Source organism: Erigeron canadensis, chromosome 3 (assembly GCF_010389155.1).
Source record: "Erigeron canadensis isolate Cc75 chromosome 3, C_canadensis_v1, whole genome shotgun sequence".
Classification (NCBI taxonomy): Eukaryota; Viridiplantae; Streptophyta; class Magnoliopsida; order Asterales; family Asteraceae; genus Erigeron; species Erigeron canadensis.
In genome coordinates, this window is record NC_057763.1 from 36729208 (window position 1) to 36751331 (window position 22124).

Below are 22124 nucleotides of genomic sequence, written 5' to 3' on the forward strand. Positions count from 1 at the left end.
TTTAGGGGGGGTGGGGGATGGAAATTTGGAATGGAGGGGGGGATGTTGATATACAGGTGGATTTTGCCATCTGGGCTTACCTGTCATGCGGCCGATTCTGCCGCCAAACCAACACCTTCTTTCACATTTTCATATATACCCCCCTTACCTATTGGATTTGTTAAAATTAACTTTCAATCATTCATTACAGAGCATAAAAACAAATTATTATTTTTTGAACACCAATAACGGTTTTTTTTTTATTCTTTATTTTGGCTTCTTAGATTGTCAATAATAAATTAATTAGGTAAGTCTTTTATTATATTAAAGCACAGTTGCTCTAATAACTAATCGACCAATCACAACTCTCGATTTCTTATTGTTGACAATTTTGACTTTAATTTACAATTCATCACAAATTTACACTTTTTACCCAATAACTTTAATATAATATATAAATAATAATAGCTAATATATATCTGATAGAATATTAAGTAATATTTAACCAATAAAATAATAACTAATATATATCAAATAATATGTTCTATCATATACATATATATATATTAAAAATATATTTTAATAGTAATTGTACTATTTTAATTTTAATCTAAATATCTATATATATATATATATATATATACTAAAAGACAGTTGAACTATGACTTAGTGACCAATCTTATCGCTCAATTTCATCAAAGTGACTCTCCCTGGTGTCATCATTTAGTTTTTTACATAATTTTATTTAATTAATAAATAACAAAAATATTTATTTTTACAATGTAATTAAAATTGGTTTCTCTCTACAAAGCCAGGTTTTCACACACGAACAATTGTACATTGCGGTATCTTGAGTTAAGTCGATAGGGGCTTTAAGGTGTTAATATGTAACAAAGACGAGAAGATAAAAAACACTACAACAAATTTCGTCTATAAAGAAGTCTTTCAAATGATGAAGGAGAGTATATGTTTCCAATGTTCTAATATTACATTAGTTTTCTTTTATTAGCTTAGCATTATTGACATTTGAATTGAACATTTAATATCTACTTATATCTTCAATTTTGAACTTATAAGCTTTTATGAGTTACAAGTATTAATATCTAATTTTAATAATGTCGTAAGTCTTGTGTACAGTGTTGAACACGGGTCTAAAATCTAGTAAAAAAAACTATATTGTATTATTAAAAATTTAAATTAAATGGTTTTGTATTCTATTAAAAAAATAAGCTCCGACCTGTAAAATCAGTCTCGTAAAACAGTCTATATGTTAACCTTAAATCAAGCATCTCATTTATTAAAGTAAGACTCCGAGGGGAAAGTATATTGCATTGAAAATACGAGAAGCTAGTGTTAGTTGTTGTCGTCGTTATTCATAATCGATCCATTATGAATCTCACAGATTTAACATGAGCAAAATTAAATCGCATAATATTATTATAATTAAAAAGTTTAAAGTGAAAATTAAACTTCTTTCTTTATTTTATAATTCACAACTACTAGATTACCATCATAGAAATTTGTTTCGTTGTCACTTGTCATTTGATTCGAACAGCATAACTGACTTTTCATTGTTTGTCATCCTTTAAATCTGAAAAGGAAATAAGGATGTGAACTTTTATATTTTGGAAAAAATTCTACTAAAATACACATTAATTATTGTTTGTGTCAATCATTTTATATAAGTTTAATGAAGTAAACCATGTACGCACTTTAGACTATGAGATGTAAATCATGAGTTTTTTTTTTTTTTTTTTGAACGTTTGAATGGTCAGAGCATATTCGTTTTACTTATCGGCACCTGTGTTATTCGGACAAGATGTTATTCAAATTTTCAAGGAATCAAGAAGGAAGAAAAACCTTTTATTAATCCGTCAAATGGCACGACGATTAATATAAGTAAACTTTGTCCTCCAGGACTCGAATTTGAGTCTCCCTGGGCCAGAAGCCTCATGAGAGGAGCTAGAATGTTACAAACAATTAAAAAAATTACCACGGTCAAACTTAGCTACTTTTTTTGTTATAAATTTTATAATTAATAAACCTAATTAGATATTTTGTTAGAACCTTCCAAAAAAAATTAAAAAGATTTTTTGTGAGAGTACATTGACCTTATAATGTATTCAAATATAATTTGATGAGTTAAAAAAATTGTACGTTTTAAAACAATCATTTATGTTATCGAAAGAATTGTGCGGCGACCGGCAATTTTTTGAAATTGTAGTAGTGTACAATGAGCAAGAGTTCATTCCATATATCGATTTCTGAACTTATAATCATTTGGGTACAAGTCTTTAATTAACACTCATTGAGATTCGAGACCGAGATCAACTTGACAAAAAAAAATACCAGAGCATGGTAAGCCAGATACGTGCATGAGTTGCCAAAATCTATCCAACTAATGTTTATGGATTAGAGCAATCCTTAAATGATGCCTGCTATGCGTTGCCAAAATCCACATGTATCATAAAGGAGATCGATCGATAACAACACCTTAAAGAAAATCTGAGAAAAACGAAACGTACTGATATGAAATCAAATCAAAGAATGATCGATTTGTTCAAATTAACCATCACAAAATGGTCTAGTGGTAAAGAACATTTGATTTTTTACAATAGATCTCAAATTCGATATTTGAGAATGACCACAAGTTATTAATTTCCATCTATATTGGGCCTTAGTCGCCCTTAGATCTTTGAATGATATGGATTTTTCATCGACAGGTTTAAATTGGGGATGTATTCGGACTTTCTAGCGTGGATCTAATTAAGACAACGTATGTTAAACCTTACAATATTCGAGAGTATTTCATACATTTCTTTTTTTAAAAAAAGTATTATCGCATTTGATTGAATGTAAGTAATAGTTCATATTTGAATTTTGCTATGTACAATTTTTTAAATGGTCAAGAAAAGATTCGAAAACGACCACATGATATTTCAGCTTAGATCACGTACATACAAAGGTAGCTCAACCCATCGAAAGCCTATAACGAATTCTTAATTTCTTATAGTGGGACTTTATGATTAAATAAAATTTACAATGCTTATATCAAATTTAATTTTTCTGGTTTTGTTACATGCATAATCTTCAATTAAAATTCTGAACAATAACTTAATATTCATCGATTAAATTGTCGGTTCATTTAGTTTTTTTGTGACATTGTCGACAGTATATAACATTTTTAAGTTTAGTTTTGAAAAATATTCTAGCTGAAGCAATCGCATTATTATATAAGAGTGAAAGTATTTTTCTATATTTGATTCATGCAAAGAATTTGTGACATTGTTAATGTATATATATGATTATTTTGAAGTATAATTTTGAAAATTATTTTTTTGACTTATGCAACTTCATTAATAAATAATTATTGCTTGTAAACTTTTACTTTTAAAATCACATGAACCATACCAAAATTTTACATGTTCGCATATCGCTTAATAATTTGGTGATTTTCGTGTAGACCATATGTTATGACTTGTGACGTGTTATGTATACATTGATCATTGAGGCATTTTAAAACTTAGGGTCTAAAATCGTTGTTCTATTTTGATCCTTGAACGTACGGTTTACTATGTATATTTTCAGTAAAAATACTTTATCTTAAACCCCAATTTTTTTCACTAAGTTCATTTGGTAAAGTAGGGAACCCAAATTATTATTCTTTGCTCCTTACTCGTATTATCTACTCGTATATTATATGGGAAATTAACCAACTGGGATACGTGGTTAACTGGTAGTGGGGCCTGGAATTTAATTTTAATTAGCTGTGTATGATTAGGGATGGCCCCATTGGACTATTGTCTGCTTCCTCATATATATATATATATATATATATCGAATTTACATCAGCCTCATTTTCGCATTTTTAGTTTTATAATAATAACATAATATGAACAGTATAACAGAATAATTGAGCTGATTAGTCATGTTTAGACAATTTAATCATTGGGAAAATTTCATATATCATTTATGTATAACTATTCTTAACTTTTAACATAAATTATAATGAACTAGCAAGGTGCCTGCGTAATACGGTGACAATGACGGCGATGTGATATCGGCGACGACGTCAAATGGTGTAGGTAATTTATGTACGTGCGTTTGATTTAAAAGAGGGTGGTAGAGATATTTTATAACATAAGAGACTGCTGATATAATTTAATATATAATTAAGAGTTTGATAGTGATTTAATTTATTAAGAGTAGTTAATTTGGTCAATTCGCATGTTCTATTTTTTTTAACTTTCAACATAGAGTGGATAATTATTATAAGGGGGTATAAAAGTATAGATTAGATAACGAATGATTTAACTATATACATGCATGGGTTAACATATAAACAAACTATAGGGAAACATATATAATGTATGCATGGATACAGATAGTGGACATGTTGCTAAACAAAACAATTGTTGTACATATGCATAGGTGCGGCACACAGGTTCCTCGACCATCTTTGAAGCAAAATTAGCTGGAAAGGTTAAAAGATATTATAGTCAATGTAATCTATCATGTACTCTATTTGCTTTAAACAAGTTGATAAGATGCAGTGCAACGAATGTGTAGTCTCACTAACTGTTACCAAGAGATTGCACAAGTAATATAGTTGTTTTTGGTTTTGCAAATCAATTAAGTAATTAATATTAGAGAAAATAACCTCAATACCCAAATTTTTTTTAAAAATATATCAATATACCCAAGTTTTTTAGGATTTTTACAAAATACCCAACAAAATCGCAATAAATTTCAAAAATCGCAATGAGATTCATAAAATCGCAATAAAATTCCGAAAATCGCAACGAGATTATATAAAATTGCAATGGCATTTCTAAAATCGCATAAAGATTTAACATAATCGCATAAAGATTTTATAAATCTCATAAAGATTTTGTACACATAAAGTTCTTTATGAGATTCTAAGTTCTTTATGCGATTATCAAGTTCTTTATGCGATTCTGAAATCTTTATGCGATTTTTCAATGTTCTTTATGAGATTTTTAAAGTTCTTTATGCGATTTTTAATGTTTTTTATGCGATTTTCATCATTTTTATGCGATTTTCATAATCTTATTGCGATTTTCTAAAATTATTGCGTTTTTTGTGGGTATTTTGTTAAAATCTAAAAAAACTTGGGTAAATTGATAAATTTTTTTAAAATATGGGTATTGAGGTTATTTTCTCTTAATATTACAAACTAATTTCAAAAAATAAATAATAAATAAATAAATATCACAAAACCATATTGTGATTTCTTTTTAATTTGCCCATATGACTAAAACTAGCAAGGACAAAAAAAAGAAAGAAAAAAGAAACAGATTTGCTGCTTGTAGAGAAATAATGGCAAAGTTGTGAAAAGTCATATAAATCGATTGATACTCTATTATGTATTGAAATACATTCTTCATTGTTTATTGCTTTAATTTTCTTTAACAATTCTTCATTTATTTCTAAAGTTATAAATGATGGATACAGGATACTATTCTATGGTGCATTTCAGTATTTTTACCGTAAAAGAAAGATGCGAGAAAAATCTTTTGAGAGATTTACACTCGACCGGGTAATCAAATGGTAACAATGCTGCAATGCATAGCATAAGACATAAGTCCATAACTAAATTACACATGTCATATAGAAGTCCAGTCATAAAGATTGTAGTGAATTCAATAATGGTACATTGGGCTTAACCAGGCCTGATTCTAAGTTGTTCTTTTTCCTGGTTATCTAGTCTTCTTCTTTATCCCCCACGGCCCATCTTTAATTGTAAAGTATTTTTTTTTAAGAAAATTGATTTATTCTCCTAAAAAATTAACATAAAAATCTTCCTAACATCTTTAGATGGTGACATGTGGATACCACTAATTCTCTTTCCTAATCTCACCCCCTGATTTTTTCACATGTTCTCATCTAAAAATTAGGAAGATTTTTAGACTATTATATTCATAGAATCATTTCGTGTTTGTTAAAGTGGAATATCCCTATCCCTATCCCTATATCTTAATATAAACATTGTTGGTCTTTAATCGTTAGTAGTTAAGTAAAGTTAACAAGAATTAACAATAACAAAACAGTTTTTAATTAAACAAGACATAAAAAGTAAATTTATAATGACAAATTCGTTATTACTCTATCAACAAAAAGATTGCTTTCAGAGTTTTATACCAAATGATGACATGGTGTACCAAATTTGATGTAGAATGAGAACCATTTTTCCACTAATTGATTATTTATAATCTAACATAAATATCAAAAGTAGACAAGTATTAACTCTGAATTGATTGTCTTTCCAATATTTTGCATATGTATATATATATATATCATATTTGTAACTTTTAATTACTAACAATTTTTTTTAACAACAATATATTAAAACTAGGTTTTGGGCCCGTGCGTTGCACGAGCTAACATAAATTTTTAACGAATAATTCAATAACATATGAATATAATTCATTGAAAGACGAAAATATATTATTGTGAAATTCAAGTAAATGTCATCAAAGTACAAAGTAATAAACACCATTCCTCACTCTTTCCTATTTTTTCATCCCCCTTCATCCCCTCCCCGCAAGTAAGGAATGTTTCACCATTCTCTCCCCATCTCTCTACATTTAAAAGAAAACAAAAAAATCAAGAAAAAAATTAAACAAATTATAAGGTGAGAGTGTGAAGAAGAAATCAGACACTACTATCGCCACTTTGCTCCTCATCCCATAAGTACCTATAGAGCAGGGAGTTGTTTCACCTGGTCACCACCTTACTCTCATACGTATGTACTCCTTCCACCCTCAGATAACTAAATATAAAGTATATAAAAACATATATCAACTTAAATTAAGACAATATTTTTCGTGATGACGTGTTATGTAACAAAAACAAACAACTGATAGTCATAGTGATTAAAAATTTACAAGCCAAAAGGGAGATACATTACAAATTACATGTTTTGTATACATTTAGAAACGATTTTAACCATCCCACTCTTTTATATATTAAGTTGTTTGGGAGAACCACTCGTTTAATGGCGTAGTGGCCACCTGCCTCCTCACAAAAACCCCTTGTGGGCGCATGTCCTGGGTTCGATCCCAACACAAGGAGTTTGGAGATTTCACCGCCAAGCTTGCTTTGCTAAGGTAGCGGCTTGAGAGAATTATTCTCTATGCGATTAAGTGGTGCCCAGGCAAATACCAAAAAAATTTTAAGTTGTTTGGGAGGTTACACAACTTTATGTATCTATTCCTATAACTTTCTATTTTAGATAATCAATCTTTTTTTATATAACGTGTAATAACTTGAATCAGATGGTAATGAAGACGATAACTACAAAAAAAAAACAATAAAAAGAGCAACAACTATCATCTTGATTATCTACACATAATAACATGTTTTACTAAAAAATGTTGGAATGAAAGAGGCAATATGTAATTGAGGATTATGAGTGGATTCTCTAAACGGAGTATGTTAAAACAACGTATTTATCGAATTTGGTCACTCATTATTGAAAGTTTTATACCTTCCCTTTTTTTTTTTTTATCTTCCAAGTTATCTAAAGTTTATCTTTTTGCAATAAATTTGTATTAAAAAGTAAAAGTTAAATATAAATATGAAATTTCAAAACATTTAAAAAAGATATTAAGAGCCATGATTATTTTTTAGTGAGAATTAGACAAAATCCTTTAAGTATAAAAATATAATGACTTTGGAATATGTCATTAAGATATAATTATTATTAATCGATTTACATAGTATATATTAATATTATATTTTTTTATATATACCTTTTTTATATATTGGAAAAGTGAATATGAGGTTATTAGACACCCAACTTTTGTGAACACTTTTCACATATTAATTTTTTAATATTTTGAATAATTAATTGGGCCCATATGTTTTTTTATGTATTATAAATTGATATGTCGGAGTTTTTTTCACAAAACTTGGGTGCCTAACCGTCCCATATTCACTTCTAATATTGATAAAATTGTATGTTATGTGTATTGGACACGACCTAAAATCTATTATATACATAATAAAATAATATAATATAATGTATAGTCATTCTTAACTTATTGATATAATTTTTTTTTCTATAACAATAATACTTGTATCTTAATTGATTGTGTATCTTAAAATAATTTGTTTAAAGTTCTCGTATATTGTACTTTCAAAAAGAGTACTCATAATTATATATCACTTGGGATGAGAATGTTTATTTATCGTATGTTTATTTGTACTCTATTTATGGTATATTTCAAATAAGACATTCAATAAGATTTTAACGATTCACAAATCCCTTCACAAAATCGTTACATGATATATTTGAAGTTGGTATGTACTGGTTTGTTTGTAACAATATCTATTTAATTTTTTAAAAAGTAAACAAATATCAATTTGGATGAAGTGGTTTGTGCCTCACATTAAAAGTTAGAGGTCATGGGTTCTAATCTTGCATTTAGCTTTTTAATCTTTTATTTATAAATAATAAAAGCGAATGTCTATGTGGACGATGATTTGTCAAGTTCTCGTAGATAATCAACGTATGAGTGCCACGTAGGAAAAAGATGACGTGGCGAGTAAAAAGGTACGCCACATATGCGTTTGGAGATAGAGAATTACATATAGAGAGAGAGATTAAAAGGTCACTAGCAAAGTATTAGAGAGTCCAAAAGTACAAGAAGCTACAATTATATGAGTTATGAATAGGTATAAAATAAGAATAAAATAGTGTGTAATATCATCAAAATATAAGATATTGAAATTTAGGGTATATATCACTTTTTTTCTTTTCTTTTTTTAAAGTTACTTTCGATTCAGATGTGTTGTAGGCAATTTTAACCAGCGATTTGTTGAACCTCTAACCCCCTACTGATGGAAAATACCTTGAGATGAGAAACCCAAGACTCGAACCCAGAACCTTGGGGAAAAAGTCACCTCAATGGCCCACATAGTACCCACCTAAATAAAATTGGTTATATCATTATAATTATATCAAATCTGGACATTTATTATTATTATAAACTGAATGATTGAATTGATAATTAATTTCTATATGGATTATATTAATATACAGTAGTATTTCATTTAAAAAAATATATTTTATTCTCTTAATGAATTTAGTACGTTTTTTTTTATTAAGTCCAAGTTGTAAACAAACATGATCTTAATGACTTAACTAGAGGTAATTTTCTTAACAAAACACCTATTTAATGTTGGGAAAGGATCCCTCAAGTTGTTTTTAACTTGAGGAGTCAAGTTAAATACATTTCAATCTTTGCATTAAAAATCTAATTTAAATCTAATGGTTGACCCTTAGATTTAATTCAAGAGTTAATATCTATTTATGTTATATTATAAAACAAATTCACTTTTGATTTTCAACATTTAACTTAAAATTTTAATATTGATTTTAAGTTTCAACAATGTATACATTCTATTGCATGATGTAGCATACAACATAGTCACATTACATCAATAACTTCCACTACTGCCGGCGCCACCACCACCACCACCGATCTCTGCTGCTGCCACCGTCGCTATCGCTGCTCGCCGGCGCCACCACTCATCACCACCACCACCCTCGCCGTCATTACATCACTGCCGCAACGCGCGGGTACCGTTCTCGTCTCACTAAAATGACTAGTCATACTAAAAAATTTGAGTTAATCCCCTCATTTTAATGTTTTAGTGCATAAAGTGGAAATGGTGTTAGAAAAAAAAAACTATCATCATGCCTGGAAGTATAAATTGATCTCGATCCTGAAGTCTTTGGTCATCTCTAGTTCTTCATTATGCTAATTTCTATTTATATTTCTTTAACACAAAATTATACTCATCTTTAAAAATGGTTGGTCATCTCTAGTTCTTCATTATGCTAATTTCTATTTATATTTCTTTAACACAAAATTATACTCATCTTTAAAAATGGGTGAAATATTGTAGTCTGTTTCCATTTTTGTATATAATGATGTATCCCTAAATTTAGTTAATCAACTCGACTATCAATATATATAAATGTTCAATTTTGACTAGTCAAGTCTTCTGTTTGCAACTTTGATCATAAATATCTTTTTTTGTGTTATATAATAGTTGACAAAAATTATATCAATGAAAGTACATTCAACTTAATTCGTTCATATATTTTATATGAAGTGTTATATAATATAGATAACTAAGTCAAAATTGGACATTTAATATGAGATGTAAGGAGTATAAAACTTTTTCTTACTTCTTTGAGTACTGAACATATGTAATAAACCTATATATTATACAGATATAACTTTTTTTTTTTTTTTTGTTATAAAAGAAAGTAAAGTTGTCTCAAAATAATCATGCATAACCTTTTAGGAGGAATGCATGTCATCATATACAATCTTTGGATGCCGGTCCCGATCATCATATCATGTTTCGTAATCATGTTCAACACTAGCACTCGGCACTCGCACAGACACCCAAATTTATTCATAACCAAATCCATTAGTTAATTGATAAATTAAATAGTACAAGATTTTTGGCCACTTGACTAGGTGAAATAAATCCTGTATAATGCTGTATTGCTATATATGTTACTAAATCCATGAAGACTTGGTTTTTTGGAAACATATATTTTGAATTTCATTTAAGTTTTTTTTTTTTTTTATTACATTAGTTTCGATTCAGATGTATTGAAGACAATATTAACCAGCAATATGTTAAACCTCCAACCTCCTTCTAATAAAAAATACCTTGAGATGAGAAACTCAAGACTAAGTGACAGAACTTGAATATTTTTTAAGGGGGTCAAATAAATCATTTGATGTCTGTGTGTTATGCACCCAAATGCTGCGTCAGTCGTGTTGACTTCACTTACATGGAACTTGAAGTTACACAAAGAATCGAAGCACAATAAAACATTGACATGGAGGAGAATATATTCTTCATTTGATTTGTTTTGAATGTTTAAAGACATATAGACAATAATAAGTTTCTTTAAATAATGTCTTGTTTTTCTTAACAAATTTTGATGCTGATAGATTATTGTTACATGTCATTACATGTTTAAAATAAAATTAGTTTATTCTTCAAATTATCAAACATGCTGAATTTTAAACTGTATTTACAACTTATTTAACATGTAATAGCACCTAGCTTGCCAACAGTTTTTTGATCTATGAGCATCATAACATTCTTTTATGAAGTATTATTGTTTAACTTGTTGATTTATTTGTTATTTGATAATCATCATCACGAATTGAAGTTAATTATGTTGTGATTGTACTTTCTTATATAAAAGATATCGATCTGTATGTATTATTATCTTTATAGAACCTAGATACAAAGGTATACTATTTTATGAGTTATGACAATATATAAGAAAAAAAGAAAGTCCTGATAAGATCTTATCATGAGATGATGAGACACGATAGAGTATGTATGCTTCAATCGATAATGTAGTACATTGGAAGCATGCGCGCTAGACCTTTTTACTCGTTCTGTCACATATTTTATTCATACTTTTCAACCTCAATTATTTTAAATCGTTATTATAATTTAATACTAGATGGGTTTTTATGTTCTTAAAAGAACTTTTTGATTCAGTCCATTCATCCATAATATGTATTATTTGTTCTAGTATTGCACTAAACACCACGTACACAAATCTAATTTACCACCTTTTATTACGTTAAAACTCAAATCTTTGATTGTTAACCTTATGAAACGGAGACAGGATTTTATAAACTACTTTATATATAAAAGCTAAAAACTTTTTGTATCAGAAAAAGAACATTTAAAATATTGTATTAGAAAAACTAGTCCATCACCAAGACTCCATGAGTTTCTACTTTATGTCAAACGTGTTATATAAAAATTACAAAAGTATATGTTATAAATTTGAAAAAGTACTTGAAGTTTTTATTTTAGTTTTTCTAATTAAAGGCAAATCCAATAAAGAATTACATATTGATTACACGATTAACAACCTTTATTGATATATTTGTAAAAACTAGTTCAAGTTTTTTTATTTTTAAAAAAATTTAAATGTTTTTTCTTTGTGAAAGACATATTGGAGATGAAGAACTTTGTTTGAAATAAAAGCCAAAAAGGTTTTTAAAGGAATCGTGTCTGTAACTTTTGGTGGCAAGAAGTGGTCTTAAGTTCGAGGGCACGAAGGTTTGGAAGGTAAAGGTATGTGTGGACATTAAATGGTACAATTGTAGAGCGAAGAAGTATAACATTAGTTGGTAAAATATATATTAAATTAGCTTTAAGATTGTATAATGTTTGCAACTGTATTGGTTTTTGGCCACTCCTCAATTGTGTGAGTTGGTGTGTTGCGATAAAAAGTCACGTTTAAAAAAAAAAATTATAATCCATATTGTTATATTATAATAAGTTAATTTAATATTGTTGACATTGGCACATAAACCATGAACTACGACCCATACATATGTATTATCGAGCGACGACTTGAATGTTGATTACTTGATTTAGCCAATTAGGGACATAGTTTACTTTGACTGAAATGGATATTGTTCGAGGAAAAAAGAGTACATCATGCAATTATATTGTGTATATATTATGTTAACATCATTTCATATCTAATAATTTGTATTATACTATTTTCGGATTGAAGTTTAAGACAAATGAATAAAGTTGACGGGTGAAATATAGTTACTTATAAGCTTTATACTTATAAAGTTGGTTGTATTCTAATTTACTTCATACTTGTATATTTTTATGTATTTATCTATTATCAGCTTTAAGATATGTTTGGATGTAAGCTTATACTAATAGTTTAAGGTAACAGTGTTGTTTAGATGCCAATTTACTTAAAGCTTATTTACAAAATCAAGACTATAATAGCTATTCCAAGTAACTTATAAAACCATCTTAAATCTTAACATATAGTAACAAATTAAATGGATACAGTTGACAAGTATTTGTTCATATTTTATTAGTATCTCTTATTTTAAGATATAAATACTTCCACAGATCTATCGAATGTTTTTTGATAAAGCAGTATTTTTATCTTTAGATGCAAGTTTAATAATAATAATAATTATATTATATAAGGAGTATAATATAATCGTTGGTACATGCCGTAACTCGTCAATAATGACCAAATTGCAAGTATCGTGTGTTGTTGTATTTTATATGCAGTTTTGACCGTGGAAAAACACAAAGTGCATTTGACTCTCGATATTTATAAAAATGGAAAAAAAATTATACTCCGCTATTTATTATGAATTAAATAAATAAAGGACTCATAACGGCATGTACGTTTCCAGTTTCCATACGTCAGTATCTAAACCAAAACTCAAGTTTGTTAATCTAATAAATTAATAATAATTTTTATGCTTAATTAGTACTAGTAGTTAAATTTGTTAATAGTTGATCATCTGCTAATATGTCTTTCTTTCTGACTGGAAACACACTCTGACATATCTCCCTTTGTTATGCCCGCCTAAACATAATAACTCTTCTCTTTTTCTGTTTTTCACACACACACAAACACAGAACATATTTAGTCAACCGAGTTTATAGGTGAGTGTTCTTTCTTCAAGCTTTTTTTTTTCTTTTTCTTTTTTCTACTTTCTTCTTGCTAATCGTGTTTTTCTGTATAATCTTTTTTCATTTTTTGTTGCTTAAATTTAGCGTTAATTCACCTTTTAGATTAATTCTTTTAGCGTTAATCCAGTATCGTTACTTATTATTTTTCTTCTTTCGAGATACTGTATTTACATTTTAGTCCCTGGGTTTTTAATAACTTTATAAAAAAAGGAAAGCTTTTACGATTCATATGATTGTTAGAAGAAATTGAACTTAGTTTGCAATTTTTTTGATTTAGATGTGTTGTCTCAGTGATAAAGTTATCCCCCAAAATTTCAAGGCCTTGTTGTGCATATATTTAGGATTTGGTCTTTGAACAAAAAAAAAAAAACAGTGAGTATATTTTTTGATCCTTTTTATACATATGCACAAGTTGTGCATATATATTTAGAGTGTATATATATACGTACTGTTCTTAGATTATGTAGACATGTTGGTTAAAAAGTTGATACTGTAAAAGATATTTAATTTATTTTCTGTTTGATAAAAGGGGGGTTGTATTAATGGAAAAAAATGAAGAGTCAGATAGCCCAGGTTGGGGTGCTGCATTTTTCATGCAGACAACAGAAGATGTTGCTAGAGCGGTTCGGGCTGCAGCAGCCCGCCCCTCAGTTGTATACTCATCAAAAGAGGACAGTGGTGGCCATCTTCAAAAGCTTCAAAATCAAGTATTTAGAGTACTGAAAGGCTTATCTAATCCGACCGAAGAGAAAAAAACTTACAACCCTGAAGTATTAACCAGCCAAAAGCGTCAATGGGCAAGCTTTCAGTTGCAGGCTCTTGTATGTCCTTTTGCTCGACTTTTTAGGCCCCATTCGTCTGTTTACTTGTTTTTGAAGCTCTTAATTCATTCCATGTGTGTGTATGCATTTAATCTTATTCACTGCTCACATGAACTTACCTTCATGGCTTATGCGGTTTTCCCTATGTTACTTTTTTTATACCCATGCCATGTGTTTTTATATTCGTTGCAATACCGATTTAAGTTTCTGAATTCTCAGAAGTCGAAACTTTTATCCTTTAGTGGTGCTGTGCTATAGATGCAGTTGTTATCCGTTCCATCATGACTGTTGATAACTGTAAAAAATTTGCAGCATCGCAGGATATTGAAAGAACCAACAAGGCTCATTGAGAGCATGGTAGTAGTTGGACTTCATCCTAACTGCGATATTCAGTCACTTGAGGAGCAGTATTTTGGCACAAAATTCAAAGGTCCGGGAAGTCTGCGAAGTGCAGTTAACAGTCAGCATCTAGAAAATATTGAGCCTCAGGTGCTCCTCTCCACCCTACACACTGTGCAGATATTAATAACTGAAGGGAGCAAGTTAACTGGGTCTAATTCTTCAGGAATATATAATCTGGTTGTTTACTTTCCTTTTAGGTTCTATTTGTATACCCTCCGGACAAACAGCTGCCATTAAAGTACAGGGATCTTCTTTCATTCTGCTTTCCTGATGGACTGGAGGTTAGGTGACATTGGTTGTTGTTTATCTGAAACACTCGTGTTATCTGCAGTCTATTCCGAAGATTTTTTATATCTTGTACTTATTGAACATTTGTCTTAGATGTTGTTACTTATGTTTGCAGGTTAATGCTGTTGAAAGAACTCCATCTATGAGTGAATTGAATGAAATACTTCTTGGACAGGTACATATTGAACAATCCCCTTTACCATATTAGCTGGTTATTTTCCATTTCAGATCCAGTGAAAGCTTGTGAGTTTGGTCTTCCTTGCAAATAGATGAACTCTCTTCATAAATGTTAACACCTTGTGCACATTGTTTATTTAGTCATGCTGTCATCTGTTAACATGTTGGTAGTTTGCAGGAACACCTGAAACAAAGTGACCTCTCCTTCGTATTCAGGTTACAGGTAACCCACAGAGTCTTCTACCGTTATTTTAATGAATAGTTTTGTTAGTTCTGTGATACTTTGTCTTTGTTAATCTTCAACTCAATCTGTATCCGGAACTTGAGCATTGATCTAAATTGAGTTTACGACTTGTTGATCTTTAGCCAAACAAAAAAGGTTCCACTTGTTTACCATTTTCATATCTGAGAACCATCAACTGTCAATCCATTACTTACTCCTACTTACTTAGAGTTTATGTGAATTGTATATCATGTTTCTATGTTTATTTTATGCTATATAGAAACATGAGTTCTTTCTTACATCGTAACATTTTATTGTCTTTGAATATAACGCTAGGGTGCAGACGATTCGATTTTGTATGGTTGCTGTCTGGTAGCTGATGAATTGGTGCAAAAACCATCCAGATTAATTTCTATGATGTCAGATGGACAACCTGTTCGCCCAGCTTTGAGCCGCCACATTTTAACAACTCGTCGGTGTTACTGCATTCTCTCAAGACTTCCATTTTTTGATCTTCATTTCGGCGTGCTGAATAGGTTTGTCACATATAAGCTGATTAGAACAAGTCTTTTTTTTTTTTTAAATAATTTTATTATGATTATTCTTCACGTGCCCTACCCTGTTAGGAGGTAAAATTACCATTTACCTTGTTCACCAATTCTAACATGGGTCCTTTATTTGATCCCGTGAGTTACATTTTACAGTGAATTCTTTTCTTCCACCAAATTCCGAGTTACAATTTTATTTTTTTCTAATTTATTGCAGCATTTCCACTGAAGAAAGGTTGGAACGGCTAAGGCAGAGTATCGACGGATTAGATCTTGAGTCTTCTGGTGTGTATGAAAATGAAGTACATTTAGAAGACAACGCAAGGGGTATTTCAGATGAACTCGGGTCTCAAAAAATGCTTAACGGAACTGCAGATATTGTCCAATTTAGCAGTCACAACGTTATCACTGGAACAGCCATCAAAGATCAATCCCTTACGGTAGACTCCCAGTCATCAGACAAGAATACCAGCGATCTTTCATCTATAGATCCTGCTACAATAATGGATTCATCTAATCAAGGAGCTGTAGCTGCTGAACCAATCTCTAAATTTTGTGACAGTCCTGTTTATGATACAGTTGAGAATGATCAGCCAACTCAAAGGCATATACCAAATGCAATTTTGCCTCTCCTGCGTTATCATTATGATAGCTCAGAATCTTCCTCAAGGTATTTTATCATCTGTTGATATCTGTGTTATCTGACCCCTAATCTTTTAAGTTAGCAATAAACTCACACCAACTGAACTGATTATACATTCGGTTTTGTTAGTTCTAGGTTTGTTGGGAATTTGGGATGATATGATGCGAAATTGCATGGTAGTAAAGGCGATGCATGCTGTTTCCTTGTTATTTTTCTATCGGTGTTGGTATATACATATAGAGGGCTTCAAACAATATCCTAACATGATTATAATGTTGTTTAATGTAGTTTCCAGGGCTCACCTAGTGAAGATAGAAACTTAAGGAGTGAGCTTGATTCAGCGGATACAGAAGAGGCATCTTTCTCTAGCCAAGAAGATAATGAACATGATGAAATTCTTGAATGGGCCAAGGTATTTTCATTTATTGTTCTTGTACTTCAATTTTACTTTTATAGGCCCTCAAAGTGCTGACGATTATGAAATTTATGTAGGCAAATAGTCATGGATCGTTACAGATAATATGTGAGTATTATCGATTACGTCTCCCTGCAAGAGGTTTAACAATAAGGTTCCGCCCTCTGGAGCACCTTCATACTTTGGAATTTCATAGACCTGATGAAACAGTTCTACGTATTGCTGGCTCAACAATTGACTTAATGTCATGCAGCACAGATTTTGAAATGGCAGAGGTAGTTTTTGTTTCATTTAATGAGGTTGACTATGAACGTGGTTTTGCATAGTTCTATCATTAATTTTATGTGTTATTGGCTTTGCCGCTGCTTTATATATGACCAGTAAGTTTTGGTTGTAGGCTCACAGTGCACTTGCAGTGGAGGAGGAGGCAACTGCTATGTCAGTATGGTCGATTGCATGCTTATGTGGCTCCTTGCGACTCGAGCATGTGCGTATGGTGTCATCCATAATAACTATAATTATTACTGTTCTCTAAATTGTTTATGCAATGCTGTTATACTTCACAGACACGATACTTTTCAGTTTTTTTTTTCTTTTTTTGATTACCCACTTAATGTTATATCAGTTCCTTTACTTATGTTGATCATGCATCAATGCTATTATGATATGTCCTACGCATAATATTTAGGTTGTTAGATGTCGTAAACATATAGCATCATCTGTTTTCACTAGTGTGTAATCGAGTACGGATACCCACATCGTTCTATCCAATAGAGTTAGTAGAATACGGTAGAGAACCTTTTAGATTTTAGCATGGACATATATATAATCAAATTCCTTAATCCCTCATCTATAATGTATGATGGATGTAAGTCCAAGATTCCAAGGTGACATGGGGAACAACTTTACTTTCCTTTGATATCGTAACTAAATAAAGTATTAGCTCGAACAAATAGTTAGCCACTACATGCCTCAGAAATGATTTGCTTGCTCTCTTCATTGTGCTATGTATTACATGTCGCATTGCTTAATATCTGCTCCTTGGATTTTGTTTATATACTGAAATGTGCTCATTTGATCTGCGAGGTTAGATATGTTTTTTCCTGGGTAACTTGATCGGTTTTTGTTATAAAATGGATTTGGTTTGTCTCCTATATATTCCATAAAGTTTCAAGTAACTAATAGATGGTGTCCTGTGGTGTTTCATATTTTACAGGTTTTGACAATATTTGCGGGTGCTCTGCTGGAGAAGCAAATTTTGTTTGTATGCTCTAATCTGGTACTTACCGTATGTTATAACTGAGTGCAAGTAATTTTTTTTCCAAAACTGTTTTTTGGTCGGTGACTTGTTGCCTATTCCATGTTTTGGTGCCGGTGCTCCTTTTTAAGCTAACAAAATGTTATCCTACTTTAGAGATGCACAAAACCTTACTTCTGCTTAAGTCGATATGCATAATATGATGAATTATCTAGGGCAGTGTGGTGTATCGTTTGCCTTATTGTTACTCCAAATTGTTGCGTGTACAGGGAATATTGTCTGCTTCAGTGTTGTCAATAATCCCCCTGATCCGTCCCTACCACTGGCAAAGCTTCTTAATGCCGGTACTACTCTAACATTAGTTCCTCTCATCTTCTGTTTGAAATGCTCATCCTCTATCGCTTAGAGCAGTATCAAGTGCTTTCAAGTTTAATTATATGGAAGTTTATGCATGTCACTTCCAGGTTTTGCCAAATGACATGTTGGACTTCTTGGATGCACCTGTCCCATTCGTTGTAAGTTCTCAAGCAATTTTTGTCCGATGTTACTGTCATGTGAATCCTATTTGAAAAAGAATTCTTGAACTCTTGTCTTTAGTAAAAACTAAAAAGAATGTAAGTGTTATATGATGTGTTATGTGGATTCCCTGAAGGTTCATCGAAAATTGTATTATATTAAATTATAGACATTTAATTCAAGTGCCCCAGTTAGGACTTCGCGTAGTGTGCCAACTGCCAAGTATGTTATATGATCGGTATGCTGAAAAGACATAAACTTGCAAATATAGATACATTAAAATGAATATAATGACATATATCTGAAGGAAAACCACCGCCCAGGTGGCCAAGTGGTTACACGTGCTATCATTCTCAAAAGAGGTGTCAGGTTTGAAGCTCCTTAGGTAAACATATTGGAGTGGCCAGTTAAAGGGCCCAAAAATGGTTACTAGGATATCTTGGTTAAGTCACGTACAATTTGAGTCAAAGACTCACCCTCGGGTAACTTGAACATGGAAAATCTCATTGGTTTCATACAGATCTGAAGGTATTCCTTTTCCATAAGGACTCCATTTATCAATCTGAAAATGCAGACTAATATTTGTCAAGTTCAAAACTCATTCCAACATTTTTAGTTATATTTAATACTTCAAATGTATATAATTCGTAGTTAATGCAGTTATCAGCTCTTTGACCAGTCAGCATATTTGACAGGTTGGTGTGAAATACAAAACTGCAGAAATACAATCCAAGTTGGCAAATGTTATTTTTGTTGATGTAAACAAGAACCAGGTAAGAGTTTGATCATGTGATATTGATATAGGTGTTCTTTCTTTTTGGTTGACCGTATTGGTCTACAAATAAAATTTTAAGAAGTGATTTTGCAAATTTCTTGTTATTCGGTCTTCCTCATTTTAAGATCAAGAGGTGACTATGAATGCATCATATGTATCTGATTCTCTTATTCCTTTGGTTAGGTGAAATCATCGTCAATACCACAATTGCCTCGATACAAAGAATTATTTGCAGCCTTAAGTCTATACCATGCTCAGCTTGTTGGAGAAAGCTATTTAGGGAAAAGGAGACCTGTTTATGATTGCACTGAGGTGCAGGTATAGTCTTGCACTTGATCCCATCATCCTCTTTAATATATAGTGTATGATGCTGACAATTTATTTATCCTTGTCTTGCTTAGTTAATGTTTTCGCCTTATCTTTTATTAGATGAAATAACCTTACAAACTCATGTAGATTTAGGATCTTCCTCTGCACATGTAATTTAAGGTTTGCTTGAGGAAACTCTTACACATCATTTTTCGGTTTTTAATCCCGCAAAGCCTTTATAATTGTGGATTTGTGGTTCATTAGATTGCTCTGCTTGTTTATGTCTAAAGGTTGAACTTAAATGATGCGATTCTGTTTATGGTTCCAAGCAAATAAAATATTTCATTATTGCACAGGTTGAAGCTGCAAAGGGATTTCTCAGAGTATTAAGATCTTACTTGGACTCTCTTTGCTCTAACTTACGTTCTCACACGATTACCAATGTTCAGTCCAATGATGACAAGGTCTTTCTCGAACCAATATAAGTATAAGCTCATTTTAAGTGGTGTGGCATTGTTGCCATGTTTTGTTGCATTGTTGTTTATGTAACTTTCTAGGGTATAAATGGCTTGATAAAAATATGTAGAAATCTTGATAATAATCTTATTTTCCGTTACTGTTTTACACACATTGTTTTCCATTTCTCTAACACTCCTTTAATTGGACCCTAGGTATCTTTGTTGTTGAAGGAAAGTTTCATCGACTCCTTTCCTAGTCGTGATCGACCTTTTATGAAGGTATGGTTGTTGATATATTTCCTATATGATTGACTATTTATTTAACTTTCCAATATGGTTAAGCAACTATACGATGAACACTTTGGACAATTGGTATAGTATAACTTTCTAGTTTGGATCGTCCGTTCAGCCTTGACATTTGTTATTATGTTAGTGTTAAACATAATGCTTTTACTGTCTAACTGCTTCTGATGACCACATCTGCTATTTATATTATTTCTTTTAAATATCGTTAACTTACTAACATGTTTCATTTATTCTGTCTGGCAGCTCTTTGTAGAGACACAACTCTTCTCTGTACATACGGATCTGGTTTTATCTTTTTTCCAGAAGGATTAGTACGACAATGCAAGCTTGACATTGCAATGTATAATTATAGGCACTTATATACAAGCTCGGAATCTTATTGTCCCCATGAAGTTCGATTATCATATAAATTTTGTAATCATGTTCTTGCAATGTACACATGTAAGTTTTCTTTTTGCCCCTGTCGAGCTTGAATGGGTCAGGTCGCACTTCAGATTTCCGCGAGCAAAGCCAGAAACTTCAATCAAGCTAGCTTCTTTCTCAATGATCAATATCTTATGGTTCTAGATATCATCATAAAGAACAATAAACTACTTTAACAATCAATAGAGAAGTCATGTCTATCTATACTACTGTTCTTTATAAACTCCATTTTTTATTTATACTGTTTGAACACTCGAAGTTATATAACAAGATGTTCCCTTATCTATAAGGTGTTTATAAGAACCCTATGCTTAGTATATTCGTTTAAGTGCCTCATATTGCGTTTTATCTTTCGAGAAGCAATGCTTTGGATAGGCATTTTGGACATAATGAAGATATAATAAAGGTAACAGCTGAAGATGGAATCTAGTTAGTCTCACCACATTGATATTATCCTTACATGCTGACCAAAATGTCTCTTTGCAGTACAGGTCATTTACTTATTGCATAGTGGAACTCCTGAACATCTGTCAGATGTGTCTATAATACCAATGGTGACCAGTATCAAAAGCTAGAGGATTGAAATCTCTCCCTTGTGTTTTCAGGTACATACATTATGGTAACATAATATCTATGTTAGATGTCATTAGCAAGTTAACACTAGTCACTAGCAGATGATGAAGTCACGTTGTTTATTAATTAGCCGAACCTAGTGAACCATAATTGATATCTTAGCAAGTCTCTCTTTGTTTTAACTTCATTTGAATAAGGATATCAGTTGCGTAAGCAGACTCATTCCATGGCACAATTCAGTAATTATTCTTTATACAGGAATTACTAATTACTAATATATGGAATCAAAATCAACCCACACCAGATAAATTGTATAGAAGTGGGGTATATTTGTTGAGGATGTCAGCTATGTAGAAATGGAAACTGTAAAGTGGGGTCTAAGACTGAGGTTAAAAAATGTACCTAGAGTTTGGGAGGCAAGTAAAATTTTGGAACTTTAATAAAGACCAGTACCACCAAATGAGT

General features: G+C 31.1%; 1 protein-coding gene across 1 annotated transcript; it reads left to right on the top strand.

Moving 5' to 3' along the window:
* Positions 1-13272: 13272 nt before the first annotated feature.
* LOC122590688 lies at positions 13273-21389 on the top strand. Its single transcript, XM_043762869.1, has 19 exons — positions 13273-13497; positions 14054-14345; positions 14658-14834; positions 14945-15028; positions 15151-15210; positions 15391-15435; positions 15772-15971; positions 16201-16653; positions 16915-17038; positions 17119-17316; positions 17439-17528; positions 18258-18320; positions 18569-18643; positions 18764-18814; positions 19511-19588; positions 19774-19908; positions 20256-20363; positions 20571-20636; positions 20907-21389. Exons 2-19 carry the CDS (start codon positions 14067-14069, stop codon positions 20973-20975), a joined length of 2355 nt encoding a protein of 784 aa, XP_043618804.1. The 5' UTR covers positions 13273-13497; positions 14054-14066; the 3' UTR covers positions 20976-21389.
* Positions 21390-22124: the final 735 nt, after the last annotated feature.

Coding starts and splice junctions, on each gene's coding strand:
- LOC122590688 (XM_043762869.1), top strand. CDS start 14,067: ATGGAAAAAAATGAAGAGTCAGATAGCCCAGGTTGGGGTGCTGCATTT. Junction 17,039..17,118: donor AAATTCTTGAATGGGCCAAG/GTATTTTCATTT, acceptor AAATTTATGTAG/GCAAATAGTCATGGATCGTT. Junction 19,589..19,773: donor TTGATGTAAACAAGAACCAG/GTAAGAGTTTGA, acceptor TCCTTTGGTTAG/GTGAAATCATCGTCAATACC.